Below are 21,460 nucleotides of genomic sequence, written 5' to 3' on the forward strand. Positions count from 1 at the left end.
GAAATTGTTTACTATCATTGTTTGGAGGCTGTGTGAAGCACATTTCATAAATACACTGATTCTGCTAAATTCGGCCTAACAGTTAGCAGCCTTGAGCTCCTGTAAGCAGCTGAAACTCTAGGATAAAATGTAAACAACTGCTCTCTGGTATATTCTTTGAAGAGAATTCCTTTTAGGAAGATGTGGCAGACTGCAGGGTATAGAGTGTTGGTACACTGGTATGCTGTGCAGTGACATTTTAACTAATGACCATTATGGAAGGACCATTAAGGAGTCATTAGAATAAATGAAAAAAAAAAAAAAAACATTCCTGCATCCTGAGAGCAACACAACATTAAAAGATTTACAAGCATGTGTAAGTAAGCCTAATGCATTTTGGAAACAAATTATTTGGATTAATTAATTTAAAGTTGAACTGCTTGGCCACAGTGATTAAAAGTAATTTGCGCTGCAACCAGTGGAACAAGGAACATTTTACTAGATGAGCGAAAAACTGATTCAGTAAAAGATCAGCACATTCTGTATGAAAATGTTGTCTGTAAAACAAAACACACCTTCTGTAAAAATGTAAAGATGGAAAGAGGATGACATCTACAGCAGGATAATGATCCTAAACATTTCTCAAAATCTACCATGGACTACCTCAACAACAATAAGCTGAGAGTATTGGCAATGACCCTCACAATCTACTTACCTACACACCTCCCAAGGTCTGTAGAGAGACCTCGGAAGAGTGTTCTACATAAACACTCCAAAATCCCACTGAAGCCCTTTACAAGGAAAAATGTTTTAAACTCAAACAACTCTTGGTTACAGAAAGCATGCACAAGCTGTAACTATAATTAGTGCTTAAAAATAAGTTAACAAATAGTTATGCCAGGTCATATTTTACTTGATTTCTGAATTTACAATAAAATATGTTGACTTAAACATTTGCATGCCACTATATATGCATATATACTAATGTGTAACTTACTATTGCTAGTAAACTTATGTTACATCTCCCAGTTGGCTAAAAATGATCCATTCCAAATTTAGACATTCAGTGTGTTCTATGTGTTCAGTTAAATTACTATGCTTAATATGTTATACTTATATAATATATAATATGTTACGTTTAGCATGTGGAGTTAGGAAGAGATAATAATATGAAGTTGTCATGTGTGCTATCCCAAATTCAATCTATACTGAAGTTTAGCCAGTGTGACTCAACAGGTTTCAGCTTTAAATTGATTTGAAATACAAACAAACCTGTTTGTCTGGACCCACCCCTGCACCCACTGGCTACACTTAAAGAGAGAAAAAAAGACTGTGATTGTGCAAGAGAGAGAGAGAGAGAGAGAGAGAGAGAGAGAGAGAGAGAGACAGACACTGAAAGAACTGAGGAAACTGCATAAATAGGATCTGAATCTTTGAATAATGGCCGTTGTGGATATTCTTGTGTCGTTCCCCACAGCATGGATAGACACAAAGATATTACTCTTGTCTTTTATTGTTTTTCTCTTGATCTTTGACCAGCTTAAAAATCGAAAGCCAAAAAATTTCCCTCCAGGACCCACACCTTTACCATTATTTGGCAATTTCTTCAATCTGGACCATAAACAACTCCACATTCACTTGACCAAGGTAAGATGCAATGCATGTTCTGTTAGTGAGCTGCAGTAAACACTTTAAAAATACCAACTCTAGGAATTTATCCACTGCGTACCTGCACATTTCAAATCAGTTGCTACGTTTCAGTGGGAAAATGTGGGATGGGCAATATGGGCAACTTTCGTGGAAAATTGTGGTTTATTTGACTTTAAATGTGGCTTCATGACGATTTCTACAGATGTCCAGAAAATATGGCAGAATCTACAGCTTGCAGCTGGGGGGAACACATTTTGTTGTGGTAAACTCATACTCATTGGTAAAGGAAGCTCTTGTTGATCAAGCAGAGACCTTCGCTGATCGTCCACCCAATGCTGTATTCCATAAAATCAACAAATGCCAAGGTATAGATTTATCAGCATGCTGCTTCCAAATACCTAAAAAGAAATTTACATTGAACACATCAAGATGTATTTCCTTTTTTTGATTCTATGTTTGTAGATGCAAACGTTAACCAAATAGCAACAGTAAGTGAATATTAGTAAATAGGTCCAAAAATAAATAAATAAATAAGAAATATATATATATATATATATTTGCATGCTCTTGGAGCTGCCAAAGACAATGTTAGTAATTGCAAATTATAATTATGGGTATTATTAATTATTTTAATATTTGTACCTGTTCTTTTCACTTTAAACAAAAAAAATACTTGGTCTGGGGTGTCTACATTTTTTTTACAGATTGTTGTAAAGAGAATAACTTTTTAACTCTGATTAACTTTTTCCACTTGCAGCAAGTAAATCAATGATTAGTCTTGTCTTGACACTTTAACAAGGGCAAATTTGTAATAGCTACTGAGGATGACTAGGTTACAACATCTCCAAAACATCAGGCAGGACGTTCATAGTACTCTCAGTATGTATTGGGCAGTACTTACCAACAGTGTTCCAAAATACGACAAAAGGATAACCAGCAAAAGGTTCCTAAATTATGTAACTGAGACTGAAACTGTCCGTTCAATCAAACAGAAAACTGAACTACAGAACTACTGAGAATACTGTCTATGTCTTGTGGACAAAATATGTATTGTAGACTGGTCAGGGCCGGAGTGGGCCCCTTTTTCAGCCCGGGGGTTTCATGCCCAAATCAAGCTCACTTTTTCCATGGAGGAGGAATTTGAATAAATGAAACAGCAGCTAGCTCTTACAATGCCTTTTTATTGCATATAAGTTCAAGTATATGCTGGTAAGTTAACAGAACACCCTTCACTTAAACATGTTTAATTCAAATTTAAATCAGATAAAGATTTAAAAGGTAAAAAATTAATTTTATGAATTAATATTACTTGGAAGCCTTTACACAATTAATTGAAAACACTTAAAATGATTTAATTGAACATGTAATGGTCAAAATATGGTAAAAAAAAATGAAATAAATCCATAAAATGAAATATTTAATCAGACTTTAAGCTTTCCATACGGGTAGCTTAAAGGGAAGTTGTGTTACAGCGGATTAAAATAGATATTCATTATTTTATGGCTCAAATTTCTTCAAGCACTATTGGGAGATAAATTATGTTTACTGGATACTGGTTTGTTGGATCTGCTGGTTTGTGGAGCGGTGTTTGAGGCAGGCGTATGAGGTGAGCTGGGGGTGGGGGCTGGGCATGTGAGCGCGACTGATCAAAGGATCATAGAGTTAAAGCTGCGGTAAAAAATATAAGCACGTTCCGCTCTAATTCAGGAAACATACATCCTACAGAAAAAAAAGTTTACTGATCCGTAATCCGGAAGTTAAGGCGATTTCGAATGATGTATAACATGTCCGCATTGGATCAAATATAATACGTACAAAAAACGCAAATATGGAAATTATGAATCATAATTATAATAAACAAGGCATATTTCGCCCTAAATTTTTATTTTCTGAAAGTATATACAGCTAAATAGGCTAGATAACTGAAAAACAGAGATTCTAAGCTTTAAAATGGCATATTGGGTGTCCATAATTATTTATAAACACAGCCCGATATTAATTATGACCTATTTCTGGCCCGCCGGCGGCCCAGGGCGTGTTAACGAGGCTGAAGTTGGCGTCTTATTCGCCAGTGTCTTATTCGGATTTTCCGGTCCACCTTAAAAAGTCGAAGTACCAATTATTCGCCAGTAGAGAGCAGGGTTGAGCCGAGCAAAACGAGTTTGGCATTTAGGGCATATTACACTGAGAATACATTGCCTGTTCTGGGTATTTCCAGTTGCCCGAACTCCAGATTATCAAATAGTCTGTTGAATTTGACACCACATTATGAAAATATAACTAGTATACTGTGAATAGCCTAAAGAACTTAACATTTAATGTACAGTTTTTTTTATTATGAGCCTCTGAACTTGGCATTTGAGAAGATTAAAGGAGAATAAATTGCCTGTTCTGCATATTTCTAGATGCCCTAAATCCACATATTCAAATAGTCTGTTAAATTTGACACAAATTATGAAAATTTACATATTAAACTGTGAAAATCTTTAATAACTACAAAGATTACTGTACAGTTTATTATTATGACCTTCTGAACATGGCATTTCAGAATATGTCAGTAGAATAAATTGCCTGTTCTGCATATTTCCAGTTACCCTAATTCCAGATTGTCAAATAGTCTGTTGAATTCAACACCACATTATGAAAATATACCTATTAAACTGTGAATAGCCTAAATAACAAAACATATTACTGTACAGTTTTTTTATAATGAGCCTCTGAACTTGGCATTTGAGAAGATTAAAGAAGAATAAATTGCCTGTTCTGCATATTTCCAGATGCCCTAAATCCAGATTCTCAAATAGTCTGTTGAATCAGACACCACATTATGAAAATATACCTATTAGACTGTGAATAACCTAAAGAGCTAAAAATATTACTGTACAGTTTTTTTATTATGACCCTGTGAACTTGGCATTTGAGAAGATTAAAGAAGAATAAATTGCCTGTTCTGCATGTTTCCAGATGCCCTAAATCCAGATTCTCAAATAGTCTGTTGAATCAGACACCACATTATGAAAATATACCTATTAGACTGTGATTAGCCTAAAGAGCTAAAAATATTACTGTACAGTTTTTTTATTATGACCCTGTGAACTTGGCATTTGAGAAGATTAAAGAAGAATAAATTGCCTGTTCTGCATATTTCCAGATGCCCTAAATCCAGATTCTCAAATAGTCTGTTAAATTTGACACAAAATCATGAAAACATACCTATTACACTGTGATGAGCCCAAAGAGCTAAAAATATTACTGTACAGTTTTCTTTATTATGACCCTGTGAACTTGGCATTTGAGAAGATTAAAGAAGAATAAATTGCCTGTTCTGCATATTTCCAGATGCCCTAAATCCAGATTCTCAAATAGTCTGTTAAATTTGACACAAAATTATGAAACTATACCTATTAAACTGTGAACAGCCTTTATAACAAAAAAAAATACTGTACAGTTTTTTTATAATGAGCCTCTGAACTTGGCATTTGAGAAGATGTCAGGAGAATAAATTGCCTGTTCTGCATATTTCCAGTTACCCTAATTCCAGATTCTCAAATAGTCTGTTAAATTTGACACAAAATCATGAAAACATACCTATTACACTGTGATGAGCCCAAAGAGCTAAAAATATTACTGTACAGTTTTTTATTATGACCCTGTGAACTTGGCATTTGAGAAGATTAAAGAAGAATAAATTGCCTGTTCTGCATATTTCCAGATGCCCTAAATCCAGATTCTCAAATAGTCTGTTAAATTTGACACAAAATTATGAAACTATACCTATTAAACTGTGAACAGCCTTTATAACAAAAAAAAATACTGTACAGTTTTTTTATAATGAGCCTCTGAACTTGGCATTTGAGAAGATGTCAGGAGAATAAATTGCCTGTTCTGCATATTTCCAGTTACCCTAATTCCAGATTGTCAAATAGTCTGTTAAATTTGACACAAAATCATGAAAACATACCTATTACACTGTGATGAGCCCAAAGAGCTAAAAATATTACTGTACAGTTTTTTTATTATGACCCTGTGAACTTGGCATTTGAGAAGATTAAAGAAGAATAAATTGCCTGTTCTGCATGTTTACAGATGCCCTAAATCCAGATTCTCAAATAGTCTGTTGAATCAGACACCACATTATGAAAATATACCTATTAGACTGTGATTAGCCTAAAGAGCTAAAAATATTACTGTACAGTTTTTTTATAATGAGCCTCTGAACTTGGCATTTGAGAAGATTAAAGAAGAATAAATTGCCTGTTCTGCATATTTCCAGATGCCCTAAATCCAGATTCTCAAATAGTCTGTTGAATCAGACACAAAATCATGAAAACATACCTATTACACTGTGATGAGCCCAAAGAGCTAAAAATATTACTGTACAGTTTTTGTATTATGACCCTGTGAACTTGGCATTTGAGAAGATTAAAGAAGAATAAATAGCCTGTTCTGCATATTTCCAGATGCCCTAAATCCAGATTCTCAAATAGTCTGTTGAATCAGACACCACATTATGAAAATATACCTATTAGACTGTGATTAGCCTAAAGAGCTAAAAATATTACTGTACAGTTTTTTTATTATGACCCTGTGAACTTGGCATTTGAGAAGATTAAAGAAGAATAAATTGCCTGTTCTGCATATTTCCAGATGCCCTAAATCCAGATTCTCAAATAGTCTGTTAAATTTGACACAAAATCATGAAAACATACCTATTACACTGTGATGAGCCCAAAGAGCTAAAAATATTACTGTACAGTTTTTTTATTATGACCCTGTGAACTTGGCATTTGAGAAGATTAAAGAAGAATAAATTGCCTGTTCTGCATGTTTACAGATGCCCTAAATCCAGATTCTCAAATAGTCTGTTGAATCAGACACCACATTATGAAAATATACCTATTAAACTGTGAATAGCCTAAATGACAAAAAATATTACTGTACAGTTTTTTTTATAATGAGCCTCTGAACTTGGCATTTGAGAAGATTAAAGAAGAATAAATTGCCTGTTCTGCATATTTCCACATGCCCTAAATCCAGATTCTCAAATAGTCTGTTGAATCAGACACCACATTATGAAAATATACCTATTAGACTGTGATTAGCCTAAAGAGCTAAAATATTACTGTACAGTTTTTTTATTATGACCCTGTGAACTTGGCATTTGAGAAGATTAAAGAAGAATAAATTGCCTGTTCTGCATATTTCCAGATGCCCTAAATCCAGATTCTCAAATAGTCTGTTAAATTTGACACAAAATCATGAAAACATACCTATTACACTGTGATGAGCCCACAGAGCTAAAAATATTACTGTACAGTTCTTTTATTATGACCCTGTGGATTTAGGGCATCTGGAAATATGCAGAACAGGCAATTTATTCTTCTTTAATCTTCTCAAATGCCAAGTTCAGAGGCTCATTATAAAAAAAACTGTACAGTAATATTTTTAGCTCTTTAGGCTAATCACAGTCTAATAGGTATATTTTCATAATGTGGTGTCTGATTCAACAGACTATTTGAGAATCTGTATTTAGGGCATCTGTAAACATGCAGAACAGGCAATTTATTCTTCTTTAATCTTCTCAAATGCCAAGTTCACAGGGTCATAATAAAAAAACTGTACAGTAATATTTTTAGCTCTTTGGGCTCATCACAGTGTAATAGGTATGTTTTCATGATTTTGTGTCAAATTTAACAGACTATTTGACAATCTGGAATTAGGGTAACTGGAAATATGCAGAACAGGCAATTTATTCTCCTGACATCTTCTCAAATGCCAAGTTCAGAGGCTCATTATAAAAAAACTGTACAGTATTTTTTTTTTGTTATAAAGGCTGTTCACAGTTTAATAGGTATAGTTTCATAATTTTGTGTCAAATTTAACAGACTATTTGAGAATCTGGATTTAGGGCATCTGGAAATATGCAGAACAGGCAATTTATTCTTCTTTAATCTTCTCAAATGCCAAGTTCACAGGGTCATAATAAAAAAACTGTACAGTAATATTTTTAGCTCTTTGGGCTCATCACAGTGTAATAGGTATGTTTTCATGATTTTGTGTCAAATTTAACAGACTATTTGAGAATCTGGAATTAGGGTAACTGGAAATATGCAGAACAGGCAATTTATTCTCCTGACATCTTCTCAAATGCCAAGTTCAGAGGCTCATTATAAAAAAACTGTACAGTATTTTTTTTTTGTTATAAAGGCTGTTCACAGTTTAATAGGTATAGTTTCATAATTTTGTGTCAAATTTAACAGACTATTTGAGAATCTGGATTTAGGGCATCTGGAAATATGCAGAACAGGCAATTTATTCTTCTTTAATCTTCTCAAATGCCAAGTTCACAGGGTCATAATAAAAAAACTGTACAGTAATATTTTTAGCTCTTTGGGCTCATCACAGTGTAATAGGTATGTTTTCATGATTTTGTGTCAAATTTAACAGACTATTTGAGAATCTGGAATTAGGGTAACTGGAAATATGCAGAACAGGCAATTTATTCTCCTGACATCTCAAATGCCAAGTTCAGAGGCTCATTATAAAAAACTGTACAGTATTTTTTTTTGTTATAAAGGCTGTTCACAGTTTAATAGGTATAGTTTCATAATTTTGTGTCAAATTTAACAGACTATTTGAGAATCTGGATTTAGGGCATCTGGAAATATGCAGAACAGGCAATTTATTCTTCTTTAATCTTCTCAAATGCCAAGTTCACAGGGTCATAATAAAAAGACTGTACAGTAATATTTTTAGCTCTTTAGGCTAATCACAGTTTAATAGGTATATTTTCATAATGTGGTGTCTGATTCAACAGACTATTTGAGAATCTGGATTTAGGGCATCTGTAAACATGCAGAACAGGCAATTTATTCTTCTTTAATCTTCTCAAATGCCAAGTTCACAGGGTCATAATAAAAAAACTGTACAGTAATATTTTTAGCTCTTTGGGCTCATCACAGTGTAATAGGTATGTTTTCATGATTTTGTGTCAAATTTAACAGACTATTTGACAATCTGGAACTAGGGTAACTGGAAATATGCAGAACAGGCAATTTATTCTCCTGACATCTTCTCAAATGCCAAGTTCAGAGGCTCATTATAAAAAAAAACTGTACAGTATTTTTTTTTTTTGTTATAAAGGCTGTTCACAGTTTAATAGGTATAGTTTCATAATTTTGTGTCAAATTTAACAGACTATTTGAGAATCTGGATTTAGGGCATCTGGAAATATGCAGAACAGGCAATTTATTCTTCTTTAATCTTCTCAAATGCCAAGTTCACAGGGTCATAATAAAAAAACTGTACAGTAATATTTTTAGCTCTTTAGGCTAATCACAGTCTAATAGGTATATTTTCATAATGTGGTGTCTGATTCAACAGACTATTTGAGAATCTGGATTTAGGGCATCTGTAAACATGCAGAACAGGCAATTTATTCTTCTTTAATCTTCTCAAATGCCAAGTTCACAGGGTCATAATAAAAAAACTGTACAGTAATATTTTTAGCTCTTTGGGCTCATCACAGTGTAATAGGTATGTTTTCATGATTTTGTGTCAAATTTAACAGACTATTTGAGAATCTGGATTTAGGGCATCTGGAAATATGCAGAACAGGCAATTTATTCTTCTTTAATCTTCTCAAATGCCAAGTTCACATGGTCATAATAAAAAAACTGTACAGTAATATTTTTAGCTCTTTAGGCTCATCACAGTGTAATAGGTATGTTTTCATGATTTTGTGTCAAATTTAACAGACTATTTGACAATCTGGAATTAGGGTAACTGGAAATATGCAGAACAGGCAATTTATTCTCCTGACATCTTCTCAAATGCCAAGTTCAGAGGCTCATTATAAAAAAAACTGTACAGTATTTTTTTTTTTGTTATAAAGGCTGTTCACAGTTTAATAGGTATAGTTTCATAATTTTGTGTCAAATTTAACAGACTATTTGAGAATCTGGATTTAGGGCATCTGGAAATATGCAGAACAGGCAATTTATTCTTCTTTAATCTTCTCAAATGCCAAGTTCACAGGGTCATAATAAAAAAACTGTACAGTAATATTTTTAGCTCTTTAGGCTAATCACAGTCTAATAGGTATATTTTCATAATGTGGTGTCTGATTCAACAGACTATTTGAGAATCTGGATTTAGGGCATCTGTAAACATGCAGAACAGGCAATTTATTCTTCTTTAATCTTCTCAAATGCCAAGTTCACAGGGTCATAATAAAAAAACTGTACAGTAATATTTTTAGCTCTTTGGGCTCATCACAGTGTAATAGGTATGTTTTCATGATTTTGTGTCAAATTTAACAGACTATTTGAGAATCTGGATTTAGGGCATCTGGAAATATGCAGAACAGGCAATTTATTCTTCTTTAATCTTCTCAAATGCCAAGTTCACATGGTCATAATAAAAAAACTGTACAGTAATATTTTTAGCTCTTTAGGCTCATCACAGTGTAATAGGTATGTTTTCATGATTTTGTGTCAAATTTAACAGACTATTTGACAATCTGGAATTAGGGTAACTGGAAATATGCAGAACAGGCAATTTATTCTCCTGACATCTTCTCAAATGCCAAGTTCAGAGGCTCATTATAAAAAAAACTGTACAGTATTTTTTTTTTTGTTATAAAGGCTGTTCACAGTTTAATAGGTATAGTTTCATAATTTTGTGTCAAATTTAACAGACTATTTGAGAATCTGGATTAAGGGCATCTGGAAATATGCAGAACAGGCAATTTATTCTTCTTTAATCTTCTCAAATGCCAAGTTCACAGGGTCATAATAAAAAAACTGTACAGTAATATTTTTAGCTCTTTGGGCTCATCACAGTGTAATAGGTATGTTTTCATGATTTTGTGTCAAATTTAACAGACTATTTGAGAATCTGGAATTAGGGTAACTGGAAATATGCAGAACAGGCAATTTATTCTCCTGACATCTTCTCAAATGCCAAGTTCAGAGGCTCATTATAAAAAAACTGTACAGTATTTTTTTTTGTTATAAAGGCTGTTCACAGTTTAATAGGTATAGTTTCATAATTTTGTGTCAAATTTAACAGACTATTTGAGAATCTGGATTTAGGGCATCTGGAAATATGCAGAACAGGCAATTTATTCTTCTTTAATCTTCTCAAATGCCAAGTTCACAGGGTCATAATAAAGAAAACTGTACAGTAATATTTTTAGCTCTTTGGGCTCATCACAGTGTAATAGGTATGTTTTCATGATTTTGTGTCAAATTTAACAGACTATTTGAGAATCTGGATTTAGGGCATCTGGAAATATGCAGAACAGGCAATTTATTCTTCTTTAATCTTCTCAAATGCCAAGTTCACAGGGTCATAATAAAAAAACTGTACAGTAATATTTTTAGCTCTTTAGGCTAATCACAGTCTAATAGGTATATTTTCATAATGTGGTGTCTGATTCAACAGACTATTTGAGAATCTGGATTTAGGGCATCTGGAAACATGCAGAACAGGCAATTTATTCTTCTTTAATCTTCTCAAATGCCAAGTTCACAGGGTCATAATAAAAAAACTGTACAGTAATATTTTTAGCTCTTTAGGTTATTCACAGTCTAATAGGTATATTTTCATAATGTGGTGTCTGATTCAACAGACTATTTGAGAATCTGGATTTAGGGCATCTGGAAATATGCAGAACAGGCAATTTATTCTTCTTTAATCTTCTCAAATGCCAAGTTCAGAGGCTCATTATAAAAAAACTGTACAGTAATATGTTTTGTTATTTAGGCTATTCACAGTTTAATAGGTATATTTTCATAATGTGGTGTTGAATTCAACAGACTATTTGACAATCTGGAATTAGGGTAACTGGAAATATGCAGAACAGGCAATTTATTCTACTGACATATTCTGAAATGCCATGTTCAGAAGGTCATAATAATAAACTGTACAGTAATCTTTGTAGTTATTAAAGATTTTCACAGTTTAATATGTAAATTTTCATAATTTGTGTCAAATTTAACAGACTATTTGAATATGTGGATTTAGGGCATCTAGAAATATGCAGAACAGGCAATTTATTCTCCTTTAATCTTCTCAAATGCCAAGTTCAGAGGCTCATAATAAAAAAAACTGTACATTAAATGTTAAGTTCTTTAGGCTATTCACAGTATACTAGTTATATTTTCATAATGTGGTGTCAAATTCAACAGACTATTTGATAATCTGGAGTTCGGGCAACTGGAAATACCCAGAACAGGCAATGTATTCTCAGTGTAATATGCCCTAAATGCCAAACTCGTTTTGCTCGGCTCAACCCTGCTCTCTACTGGCGAATAATTGGTACTTCGACTTTTTAAGGTGGACCGGAAAATCCGAATAAGACACTGGCGAATAAGACGCCAACTTCAGCCTCGTGGCGTGTTAAAGGGGACATGAAACATTTCAGTTTGTACAAGTTTTCTAAGGGATTATATATAATGGAATTTATTTGGGGGGGATTTTTTTATATAAAATGTTTACACACTAAATTATAATATATTTATTTTTGTTACGTTTGAGCTAGGGCGCCGCCATGTTGCCCGTGCAGCGCTGGTGACGTCACGAGGTTGGTTGGTTTAAGATCCCAGGCATATAGCTAGAGGAAAAGCGCTTATTGTTTGTCGAGATTATGGATGAAGATGAAGCTGAACTAGGCTAACATGGAGCATACTCAGAGATCTTTCCTGTATAAACCTGAGCAGGACTTTTCAGATGCTTTTCTGAGAGCGAGGGGTTTTGGGAGTGTTTATTCTCTCTCTACGTGGAGCCGTGCAGAACCCTGCAGCGCGTCCAAAGCAGGTAAGTTACTACCATCCCGTTAACCAGCTAATTTATATACATTTAGCTATTCAACATGTAAAGTCCAGAGTCTATTAAGACTGAATGAAACGAACATGATTTAAGTGGATATTGAAACACCAAGGCACTGTTTGGTTGATAAACCGTTCAGTTTAGAAGTTAGAAAGCTTACTGGGTACTTAGCTTCATCTAGTTAGTGTTAGCTAGCGTTGGCTAGCTATAATAAGATAGCTAGCTAAGTAGCTAACGCTAGCTATGTTCTCTTTAAATTGTCATTTTATCTAGATTTTCGGTAACGGTACCTCTCGCTGCTCTGCTGGGTGAGCGCGGTGTTCTCGTTCCGTGCGGCTCGTACAGCTGCTGCTCTCATAGTAACGTTACCCATTCGGACGGTCTGTACATCTCAGCTGATCAGAGGAAAAATAAAAAACGGAGGAAAAAAGCCTCGGACTGCAGCTTATTTATCCGGCGCTAATGCTCCTGACTCAAACCCCTCTCCTTCACATAGTCCTGGTCTAGAAAGTGCTCGCCACTAACCCCTAGCATTGCGGCTAACCGGAGGATTCTCACGCTTCAGTGCTGCGAGCCCCCGCTGAAGGTATGAAAGTGAAAGTGAATATTTCTCATTCCTCACCCTATTAAATTTCACTACTCCCAGTATTACTACACACAGGGGCAATACAAAAGTGCTCCCCCGCTCTGCATTGAGTTTTGGTTTGGATTTTATGATCTATTGAGGATCTAAATTACGGTATTCTCATAGATTATAGTAGTGAGGCGTTCGAGAACCAACCTCGTGACGTCACGTTCAGCGCTGGGACAAGATGGCGCTGCCCTTACTTAAACAAATGACATTTAGATTGCTTATTATTTTAATTCCGCTTCACTGACAACTGTTAAACTTCTAAAATTAGTTAGAGTGAAAATACATCTTGTGAATTATACTAAATACTTGAAGTGTTTCATGTCCCCTTTAAGAGGTTAATGATGTGCATTGGGCTCTACAAAATAAACGACGCTAAGTCGACATTGCAAACGTTGCGCAATAGCTGACAATTCAAGATTATTTCCATATCTCAGTTTACTGGCTGCAGCTGAAGTCTGTCCTCTGGAAAACAAGCTTGTTAATTTTGCACATTTGGCAGCTTCTTCTTCAGTCTTCTTTTCTTTTTTTTTCTTTTTTTACCCTCCGTCACAGCCGACTGACGCTTGGTGCTATTCTGTTGCTGTATTTAATTTTATCGCTTCAGAAAAAAACACTCTTGGGCGCAACCAACTCAAACATTTGGGAGGGGAGAGTTCCCTCAGATGGTTAAACTAATCTAATCTACTGCGAAGTAGGGGCTGTGCTGTCAGATGAATAGAGAATGCATACGTAGTTGAATGGAAGTGAATGCAAGATAAGATATTAGATAAGGGACAGGTATCAAAATTGTTTTTTCTGTCCAACCGGCCCAAACTCGAGATTGACATGAGCTGGCCCATCGGGAATCCTTCCGAATCTCCCGATTAGCCACTCCGGGCCTGAGACTGGTTGATGTGGTGCAGTGGATAAAACCACTGCCTGCCAGTGAGCTACCATGTGGGAAACTGGGGTACAATTCCAGGTCTGGGTGACTATGCTGTGCTAAAGCAATAAGAGTCTTTGGGGAAGACTCCTAACACTACATTATCCCATCTTTGTAATAGAAATAACCTTGTAAGTTACTCTGGATAATAGCATCAGTCAGCTAAATGCTATAAATGTAAATATAATTGAAAATGATGTCTTGGTGGCATGAGGTGAAAAAACTCACACAATATTTATCTGGTGGTTTTAATGTAGTGACTGATAATTGTGTGTTCTTTGACAGTTTGAACAGACTTGCTTGATTTTTGTAAACACCAGGTATAGCCTTTAATAATGGCTACAGCTGGAAGCAGCAAAGGCGTTTTACTCTCAGCACTTTGAAAAGCTTCGGTATTGGAAAAAGGAACCTGGAGTCCAGTATCACACAGGAGTTTGACTTTCTTCACCAAGCCATCATCAACATGAAAGGTAAAATTTTCATTAAAGTGGCCCTTACAATAATCACAGTTACTTTATGAGTCTCATATGTTTCTTACATGGTTTATATTTTCTATTTTGGCTTTTTAAGACCAAAACCCTTGAAATTCATGATTTCTTTCTTTAGGAAAAACAATAAACATATTTAAAGTTTGCTCCATGAATGATATATTGATACATGAATAATATAATAGCATAAAAATTCTCCTGTCTGGATATAACCTTGGATATAAATCATTGTGGTGACTGGTCACAGAAGGATCACATTTACCAACCACACAGCAGATGTGTCTTGTTTCAAAATATGTTTTTTTTTTTAGACAGAAAACGTAGCTAGCCAATCCAGTATTACTAAAAGAGAAAGAGCTGAATCTGTGAGCCTCTCTACCAGTCTGTCATCTATACTTCAGTATGTTCCTTCATCTGACAGTTGGGGTTGTTTACTGGCAAGAACCTGACTATAGGATACATATCACAAAACAGGGGTTACAATTCAATAAATTGCTTTACTGAAGACAAGAAAATATATTGTGATTTTTTTTTAAGAAAAACAATCTGCCATAGTATAAAGGAAACACCAACATCTCACAACAACACAAAATCTGAGTAAATAAAATTTAACTTTTTATCCAATCAGAACTGTGGGACATGAAAACTGAGCACCACAGTGCTATTTAAGAGCCAGGGTTTAAACACCACACTAAAAGAACCAATGTACGACACTGACTTTTACATTTAAATGAAAATGAAAATTCTATGTGTTTTTAAAAATCAATACAGAATTGTGAAAATCTATATTATATTGTGATACTATTTATTATTATTATCTTACATCCAAAACACCCAGACAGTTCTTAGAAAGGTCGAAACTAATGTAACATAATGTTAAATAATGTTAGATTATGTCGTTCTTTACCAAACATTTCCATTTTTTTTTTGTTTATTATTTCAGGAGAATCTTTCAACCCTCATTTTTTTATCAACAATGCGGTCTCAAACATCATCTGTTCCTTGGTGTTTGGCAGAAGGTTTGAATATACAGACAAAAAGTTCCTTACTATGCTTAGTCTGATCTCAAGAGCCATTCAACTGGAAGGGTCTGTTTGGGCGCAGGTAAAGAGAGTATCTGAAATCCCCATGTCTAAAACAGGGTTATATTTATGTTTTATACTGCTTAAGACCAACATGTAAGATGTTTTGTCCCAAAGCTTAAAAATATTGTGCCTTGCGCTCTGTCCTAATTGCATTTTTTGTTCTGTTGTTGGTTCTATGTTCCAGCTTTACAATGCTTTCCCTCACTTTATGGGCCTCATGCCAGGACCCCATCAGGAAATGTTCTCAAATTTCAAACAAGTGGAAGTCTTTCTGAATGAAGAGATTGAAAAGCATCGAGCAGAATGGGACCCTTCATCACCTAGAGATTATATAGACTGCTATTTGAGTGAGATTGAGAAGGTACCTAAGATTTAAGATCATTTGTATGGCTATTGTGGTGTTATTACCAGTATTTATTATCACTGCAATACTAAAATAACAAAGGATTTTCTTCCATGGTTTAAAGAGGAGAGATGATGAGGAGGCCGGGTTTAATACTGAGGGTCTGTGCTACTCTGTGCTGGATCTGTTTGTGGCAGGGACTGAAACTACCTCCACCACTTTACTGTGGGCCTTCGTATTCATGATGAAATACCCTGAAATACAAGGTAGGAAATCATTTATAATATTAGCGCGTGGAAGGGCAGGCTCTAAATTTCCATAAAGGTTTCAATAGTATTGGATTGAGTTTTACTGTTCCAAACACATCCTCTAGTCGATGCTTAGGAGTTAGCGTTGTGACCGGGTCCAGATCAGTCAATTTTATTAGAATTTATTTCCTATTAAATCATATCTTAGAATGAGTATGCAGGTAAATGTCAGTTTCAGAAATGAGTTTATGTTAAAGTTGCCAAATTTAATTTACTACTTAGAATGGATGTATAGATACTTTTGCACAAACTGTAATTCTTTGTGAAACCTCTGTTCCAACTAAATAAATGCTTTAGCTTAACCACAGGCCTCATATTAATTCACAGCTAAATTAGCCAAAAAAAGGAAACTTCATAAGTGGAAATGAAAACAGTATGACCATTCCTCTTAGTTTATTAAAAATGCATGTAATACATATACAACCTAAATAGATTGCTATAAAGACTAATCCTTGTAGAACAGTAGAACAGTGACAAAAGATAGAAAGACAACAAACGCATAAACACATAATGAAGCAAACAAACCAAGTAAGTATATGTAATGTGTAAATATTAAAGAGAAGAATACTGATTTCCTGTTTGGTAAACAAGCTAGTTTAGCTAAATAATGCAGTCTGTAGGGTAAAGTTGGCCAACTGCAACATAATTATTATAATCAAAATGTTTATGGCTCCATTAAATTAACTTTAATTTTGGACACATATACCTGCAACCTTACAGTAACTCAGTAAAAACACATATTATGGCTTATTAGCAAACAATTTTATTATTAAAGTTCATTAATAATTCATATTGGCAAATCATTTTCAGACACAAAGCAACACCTCAGAAAATATCATTCCTAATAATTAAATAACTCCATCATTGTACATGCTTTTAATTAACACCACAAAATTGGCTGGGTTTTTTCTCAGCCCAGCAATTGGGTAAACAGTGTAATATTTACCATATTTGTCTGCTGCTGAACAAGTAAAAATAGGCTAAAAACTATTTCAACACTTATTCCAACAATTACAGCTTAAGCTAAAACAGCCATATACCATTTTCACAATGTGACAGTCGGAAACTTTTAGTCTAGATATTTTGGCTGACTGTCATTTTTTTAATCATAAACTAAACAAAAAAATTGAAGACACAAAGTATTTTAATTGTTTTTTTTTATACTATATCAATAAGCTCTATAAAAGAGTTGTTATTTTGTTTGTTTAGAAAAGGTGCAAGCTGAAATAGATAGAGTGATAGGACACTCACGCCGACCCAGTATGGCCGACCGACCCAACATGCCCTACACCGATGCAGTCATTCATGAGGTCCAGAGACGGGGCAACATTGTACCTTTAAATGTTCCGAGGATGAGCACTAAGGAAACAACACTGGGGGGATATTCTATACCTAAAGTAAGAAGAAATTCCATTTATACATTTTTGCTGTAAAACAATAGGCTACTACTAAGGTCAGTCATAGTATAAAGCAATTCTCTGTACTTTTTACTCAACTAGAATATGAAAAGTGAAAGTAAATAGTTTTCTAATGAATGATTAATATGCTATTTGTTTGATCTATACATTTAGCATCTTTTATAAAGAAGAAAATAACACACTGTACACACACATAACTCACAATAGCAAAACATTTATAAATCCAAATGCAAATTGCTTCGTAGTGTTCTGGCATCTCACATAGACAACAGCTGCACAGTATATTTGTACACTAGTAATGGATAAATTGTTTTGTTTCCTTTATCAGGGCACACAGATCATTCCTAACCTGACCTCAGTGCTGTTTGATGAGACCCAGTGGAAGTCTCCTCATTCATTTGACCCTCAGAACTTTCTCAATAATCAAGGAGAGTTCATTAGACCCGATGCCTTTATCCCCTTCTCAGCAGGTAAGTAAGATTTCTACTTAAACAATACCTTAACACAGGCTCTCTTTCATCCTTAAGAACAAAAGAGCATAAATATATACTGTACATAATTACTTATACTATTAGAGAGAACCAAATGCAGTCAGTACTGAACATACTGTAACATACATTGTTTGTATTGAGATACTGTGTAAGAACCTTAATGACACATTATTATTATTATTATTATTATTACCTGCATTTAAATAAAAGTCAGCTGCTGACTGTCTGATCATTATCTACTTTCAGGTAAAAGACTTTGCCTGGGTGAGTCACTTGCTCGCATGGAGCTGTTTATTTTTTTCACCTCTCTCCTACAAGCCTTCACTTTCTCCCCTCCAGCTGGATCCAAATCTACTTTGGACTTTGAATTTAGTGTTACACTCAATCCTAAACCTTTTAAAATGAATGCAATTCCCCGAATTGAGTCAGTTTCTCAAAAAGGCTAAAGACCCACTGCTTAAAAAAGACTTAAAAGAAAAAAGACTGTCTTAAGTTAATCTTCCTACAAAACATGTCATATAAATCGTATGGGTGTTGTTGTTTTTATATGATGCTGCTCTTTACCAATTGAAAATCAACCATAATGTTCAATAACAAAATGGCCTGGAATTTTTTTTAAACATGGCAATGATTTTTCACAGTTTGTGAATATGTTTATATTTTCTAAAATATGGTGTATTGAAATGATCAACTCATTATTAAATAGTGCTTTATTTGGGTAATGTTTTTTTCTGATTCAGAAACCTTGGATGTGCTATAAACATGTTTTACAATCTGTGTATCCGATGTGTGTCAGATGCATCAGTGTTAGGTGTGTGGTTGGGTGTTAGGTAGGGGATAGATGCAGGATGGCAATTAATGGTAAGTAGCTGTCCTGGAGGGAAGACCAGTGATGAAGGAATAATTAGGCTGCAAGATCCATCAATTCACCTTTGTTATCTCCTTACTCAACTGTTCTCAGACTTTTTTGGGAACTCAATTTATGTTTTGCTTCTTGTAACCCTTTATTCCAGGGGTGTCCAAACTACGGCCCGCGGGCCATTTGCATTTTTTTGGCCAGCGAGGTTTTTTAGAATTAGAATGAAAGTTGGCCCGCTGTTAAGCAGGTTTTTATAAGAGGGTGCGCATTACTAGCGCTGAAAAACGGGGCAAAAGAGTCTAAAAGCGAAGAGGGTGCGCATTTCTAACGCAGAAAAACAGGGCAAAGAGTCTAAAAGTGGAGAGAGTGCACATTTCTAGATAGATAGATAGATAGATAGATAGATACTTTATTTATCCCGAAGGAAATTTAGGCAAAGCACAGAAAAACGGGGCAAAAGAGTCTAAAAGCGGAGAGGGTGCGCATTTTTAGCGCAGAAAATCGGGCCAAAAAGACTAAAAGCGGAGAGGGTGCGCATTTCTAGCGCAGACAAAACGGGGCAAAAGACTCTAAAAGCGAAGAGGGTGCGCATTTCTAGCGCATTTCTAGCGCAGACAGGGTGCGCATTTCTAGCGCAGACAAAACGGGGCAAAAGACTCTAAAAGCGAAGAGGGTGCGCATTTCTAGCGCATTTCTAGCGCAGACAGGGTGCGCATTTCTAGCGCAGACAAAACGGGGCAAAAGACTCTAAAAGCGAAGAGGGTGCGCATTTCTAGCGCATTTCTAGCGCAGACAGGGTGCGCATTTCTAGCGCAGACAAAACGGGGCAAAAGACTCTAAAAGCGAAGAGGGTGCGCATTTCTAGCGCAGAAAAATGGGGCAAAGAGTCTAAAAGCGGAGAGGGTGCGCATTTCTAGCGCAGAAAAACAGAGTCTAAAAGTTGCCATAATTAAGGAGTTTAATATTAAGAGACAACATGAAATTAAGCTTAGTTTACACAACACTGTCAAAAATAAAGATAGTAAGTCAAGTAAAATGGTGTGTAAATGAAATAATCAGGAATAAAGTATTATTTAAAGTGGTATATTTCATTATTTGTTTTATTATGGAGTGTGGCCTGTGACTTCAAATATATTTCTCCTTCTGGCCCCCAACAAAAAAGGTTTGGGCACCCCTGCTCTATTCCACATACCAGATGTAGTGTCACTGTTAAAACTACAAGATCCCTGAAGAAGCTAGTTTGAAACTGTGGAGGAACCTTCCTAGGGCGCTTTAGGGAATCTTCAGAAAACATTTTCTTCTAAACTTTTCTTATAGGTTCCTCAATGCACCTTAATAGGTTAATCCACAGAAGCCCACAAGTTTCTCAAGGAATCTGTACTTTTAACAGCATGAACTGAGCATATGCTACAACTTATGCTGCTGTTCAGACCTGATTTAGATTATCAGTTCATCCCATTTCTGTACAATTTAACATAAATGTGACTTATGTGTCTTATGTTAAACATTTAATGTAAACAGTGTACTGACTTTGAATGTTTGAAACTGCATAAACTGTAACAATAAAATACTATTCCAATTATATTTTGAATGTGTCACTGTAATTTGCAAAAATCTAATTTAAAATTGAGAAACCTGGGCTACATTATATGTCTAGAATTATCCAGAGCATCCAAACTAATTAGTCAATTTAGCTTTTTTAAGATGCACCAATTGCTAACACAAGAATTTAAGCGTTTATTTAATCTCTGAAGCAGATTCACATGCGCTTAGGGCTAAGGGAATTTCACACACTACCTTAAAGATGAGCTGTAGTGACATTTGTAACCCAAAACTAATCATCCAGCATCGATACCTGACCAGTGCAATGCAGTTAATTTCTTATAGCATATAGAGGGGAGCAAGCGTTCGATTTTAGAAAAAGTTTATACAACTATTTGCCATTATCAGTTAGTCTTGTAATTCATATTGAAACAAAGAATCAGTACAATTGCTAAGTCGAAGTTAAATGGTTTAATGGCTTAATTTCTTACCTGCTTCTTGCTGGTCAGGGCCGCATGGGTCTTGGCTCTACCTTGAAACACTGACCTTAAGGCACGAATACCCGCTGAACAGACACCAGACAATCATGGAGTACCAAACACACGCATTTACTCACACCTAGGGGTCAATTTAGCATAGCCAATTCCCATACCATGTGTATTGTTGGGAGACTGGAGGAAAAAGGAGTACCCACAGGGGACTTGTGCAGACATAGGTAAACACAACAATCTTCTTACAGAGAAGCCCCTGGACAAACACAATTGCAGCACCACTATGCACAAGAGCATGAGAACATATTTAGATCAAACAGCACATCCAATCAAGTAAAAATGCAGGATAATAACTAAAAGTTGCTTCTGCACATTTAGACTGGACTCAACTGTTTAGAGTGGGTTCAACCAACTGGG

The 21,460-nt window shown here is 35.1% G+C and overlaps 1 protein-coding gene across 1 annotated transcript; it reads left to right on the forward strand.

The window, feature by feature from the left end:
• Positions 1-1,330: 1,330 nt before the first annotated feature.
• On the forward strand, positions 1,331-20,594 carry LOC103036530 (cytochrome P450 2J2). The gene is made up of 9 exons (XM_007259508.4): positions 1,331-1,626; positions 1,832-1,994; positions 14,339-14,488; positions 15,450-15,610; positions 15,776-15,952; positions 16,059-16,200; positions 17,452-17,639; positions 17,989-18,130; positions 18,398-20,594. Exons 1-9 carry the CDS (start codon positions 1,420-1,422, stop codon positions 18,595-18,597), a joined length of 1,530 nt encoding a protein of 509 aa, XP_007259570.3. The 5' UTR covers positions 1,331-1,419; the 3' UTR covers positions 18,598-20,594.
• The last annotated feature ends 866 nt before the right edge of the window (positions 20,595-21,460 follow it).

This window comes from Astyanax mexicanus, chromosome 1 (assembly GCF_023375975.1).
Source record: "Astyanax mexicanus isolate ESR-SI-001 chromosome 1, AstMex3_surface, whole genome shotgun sequence".
Lineage (NCBI taxonomy): Eukaryota > Metazoa > Chordata > Actinopteri > Characiformes > Acestrorhamphidae > Astyanax > Astyanax mexicanus.

What these genes read in the sequence shown, in the direction of transcription:
- LOC103036530 (XM_007259508.4), top strand. Translation starts at nt 1,420, where the DNA reads ATGGCCGTTGTGGATATTCTTGTGTCGTTCCCCACAGCATGGATAGAC. An exon ending in TAAAATCAACAAATGCCAAG is followed by an intron (nt 1,995 to 14,338) that starts GTATAGATTTAT and finishes TGTAAACACCAG; the next exon opens with GTATAGCCTTTAATAATGGC. An exon ending in AGCCATCATCAACATGAAAG is followed by an intron (nt 14,489 to 15,449) that starts GTAAAATTTTCA and finishes TTATTATTTCAG; the next exon opens with GAGAATCTTTCAACCCTCAT.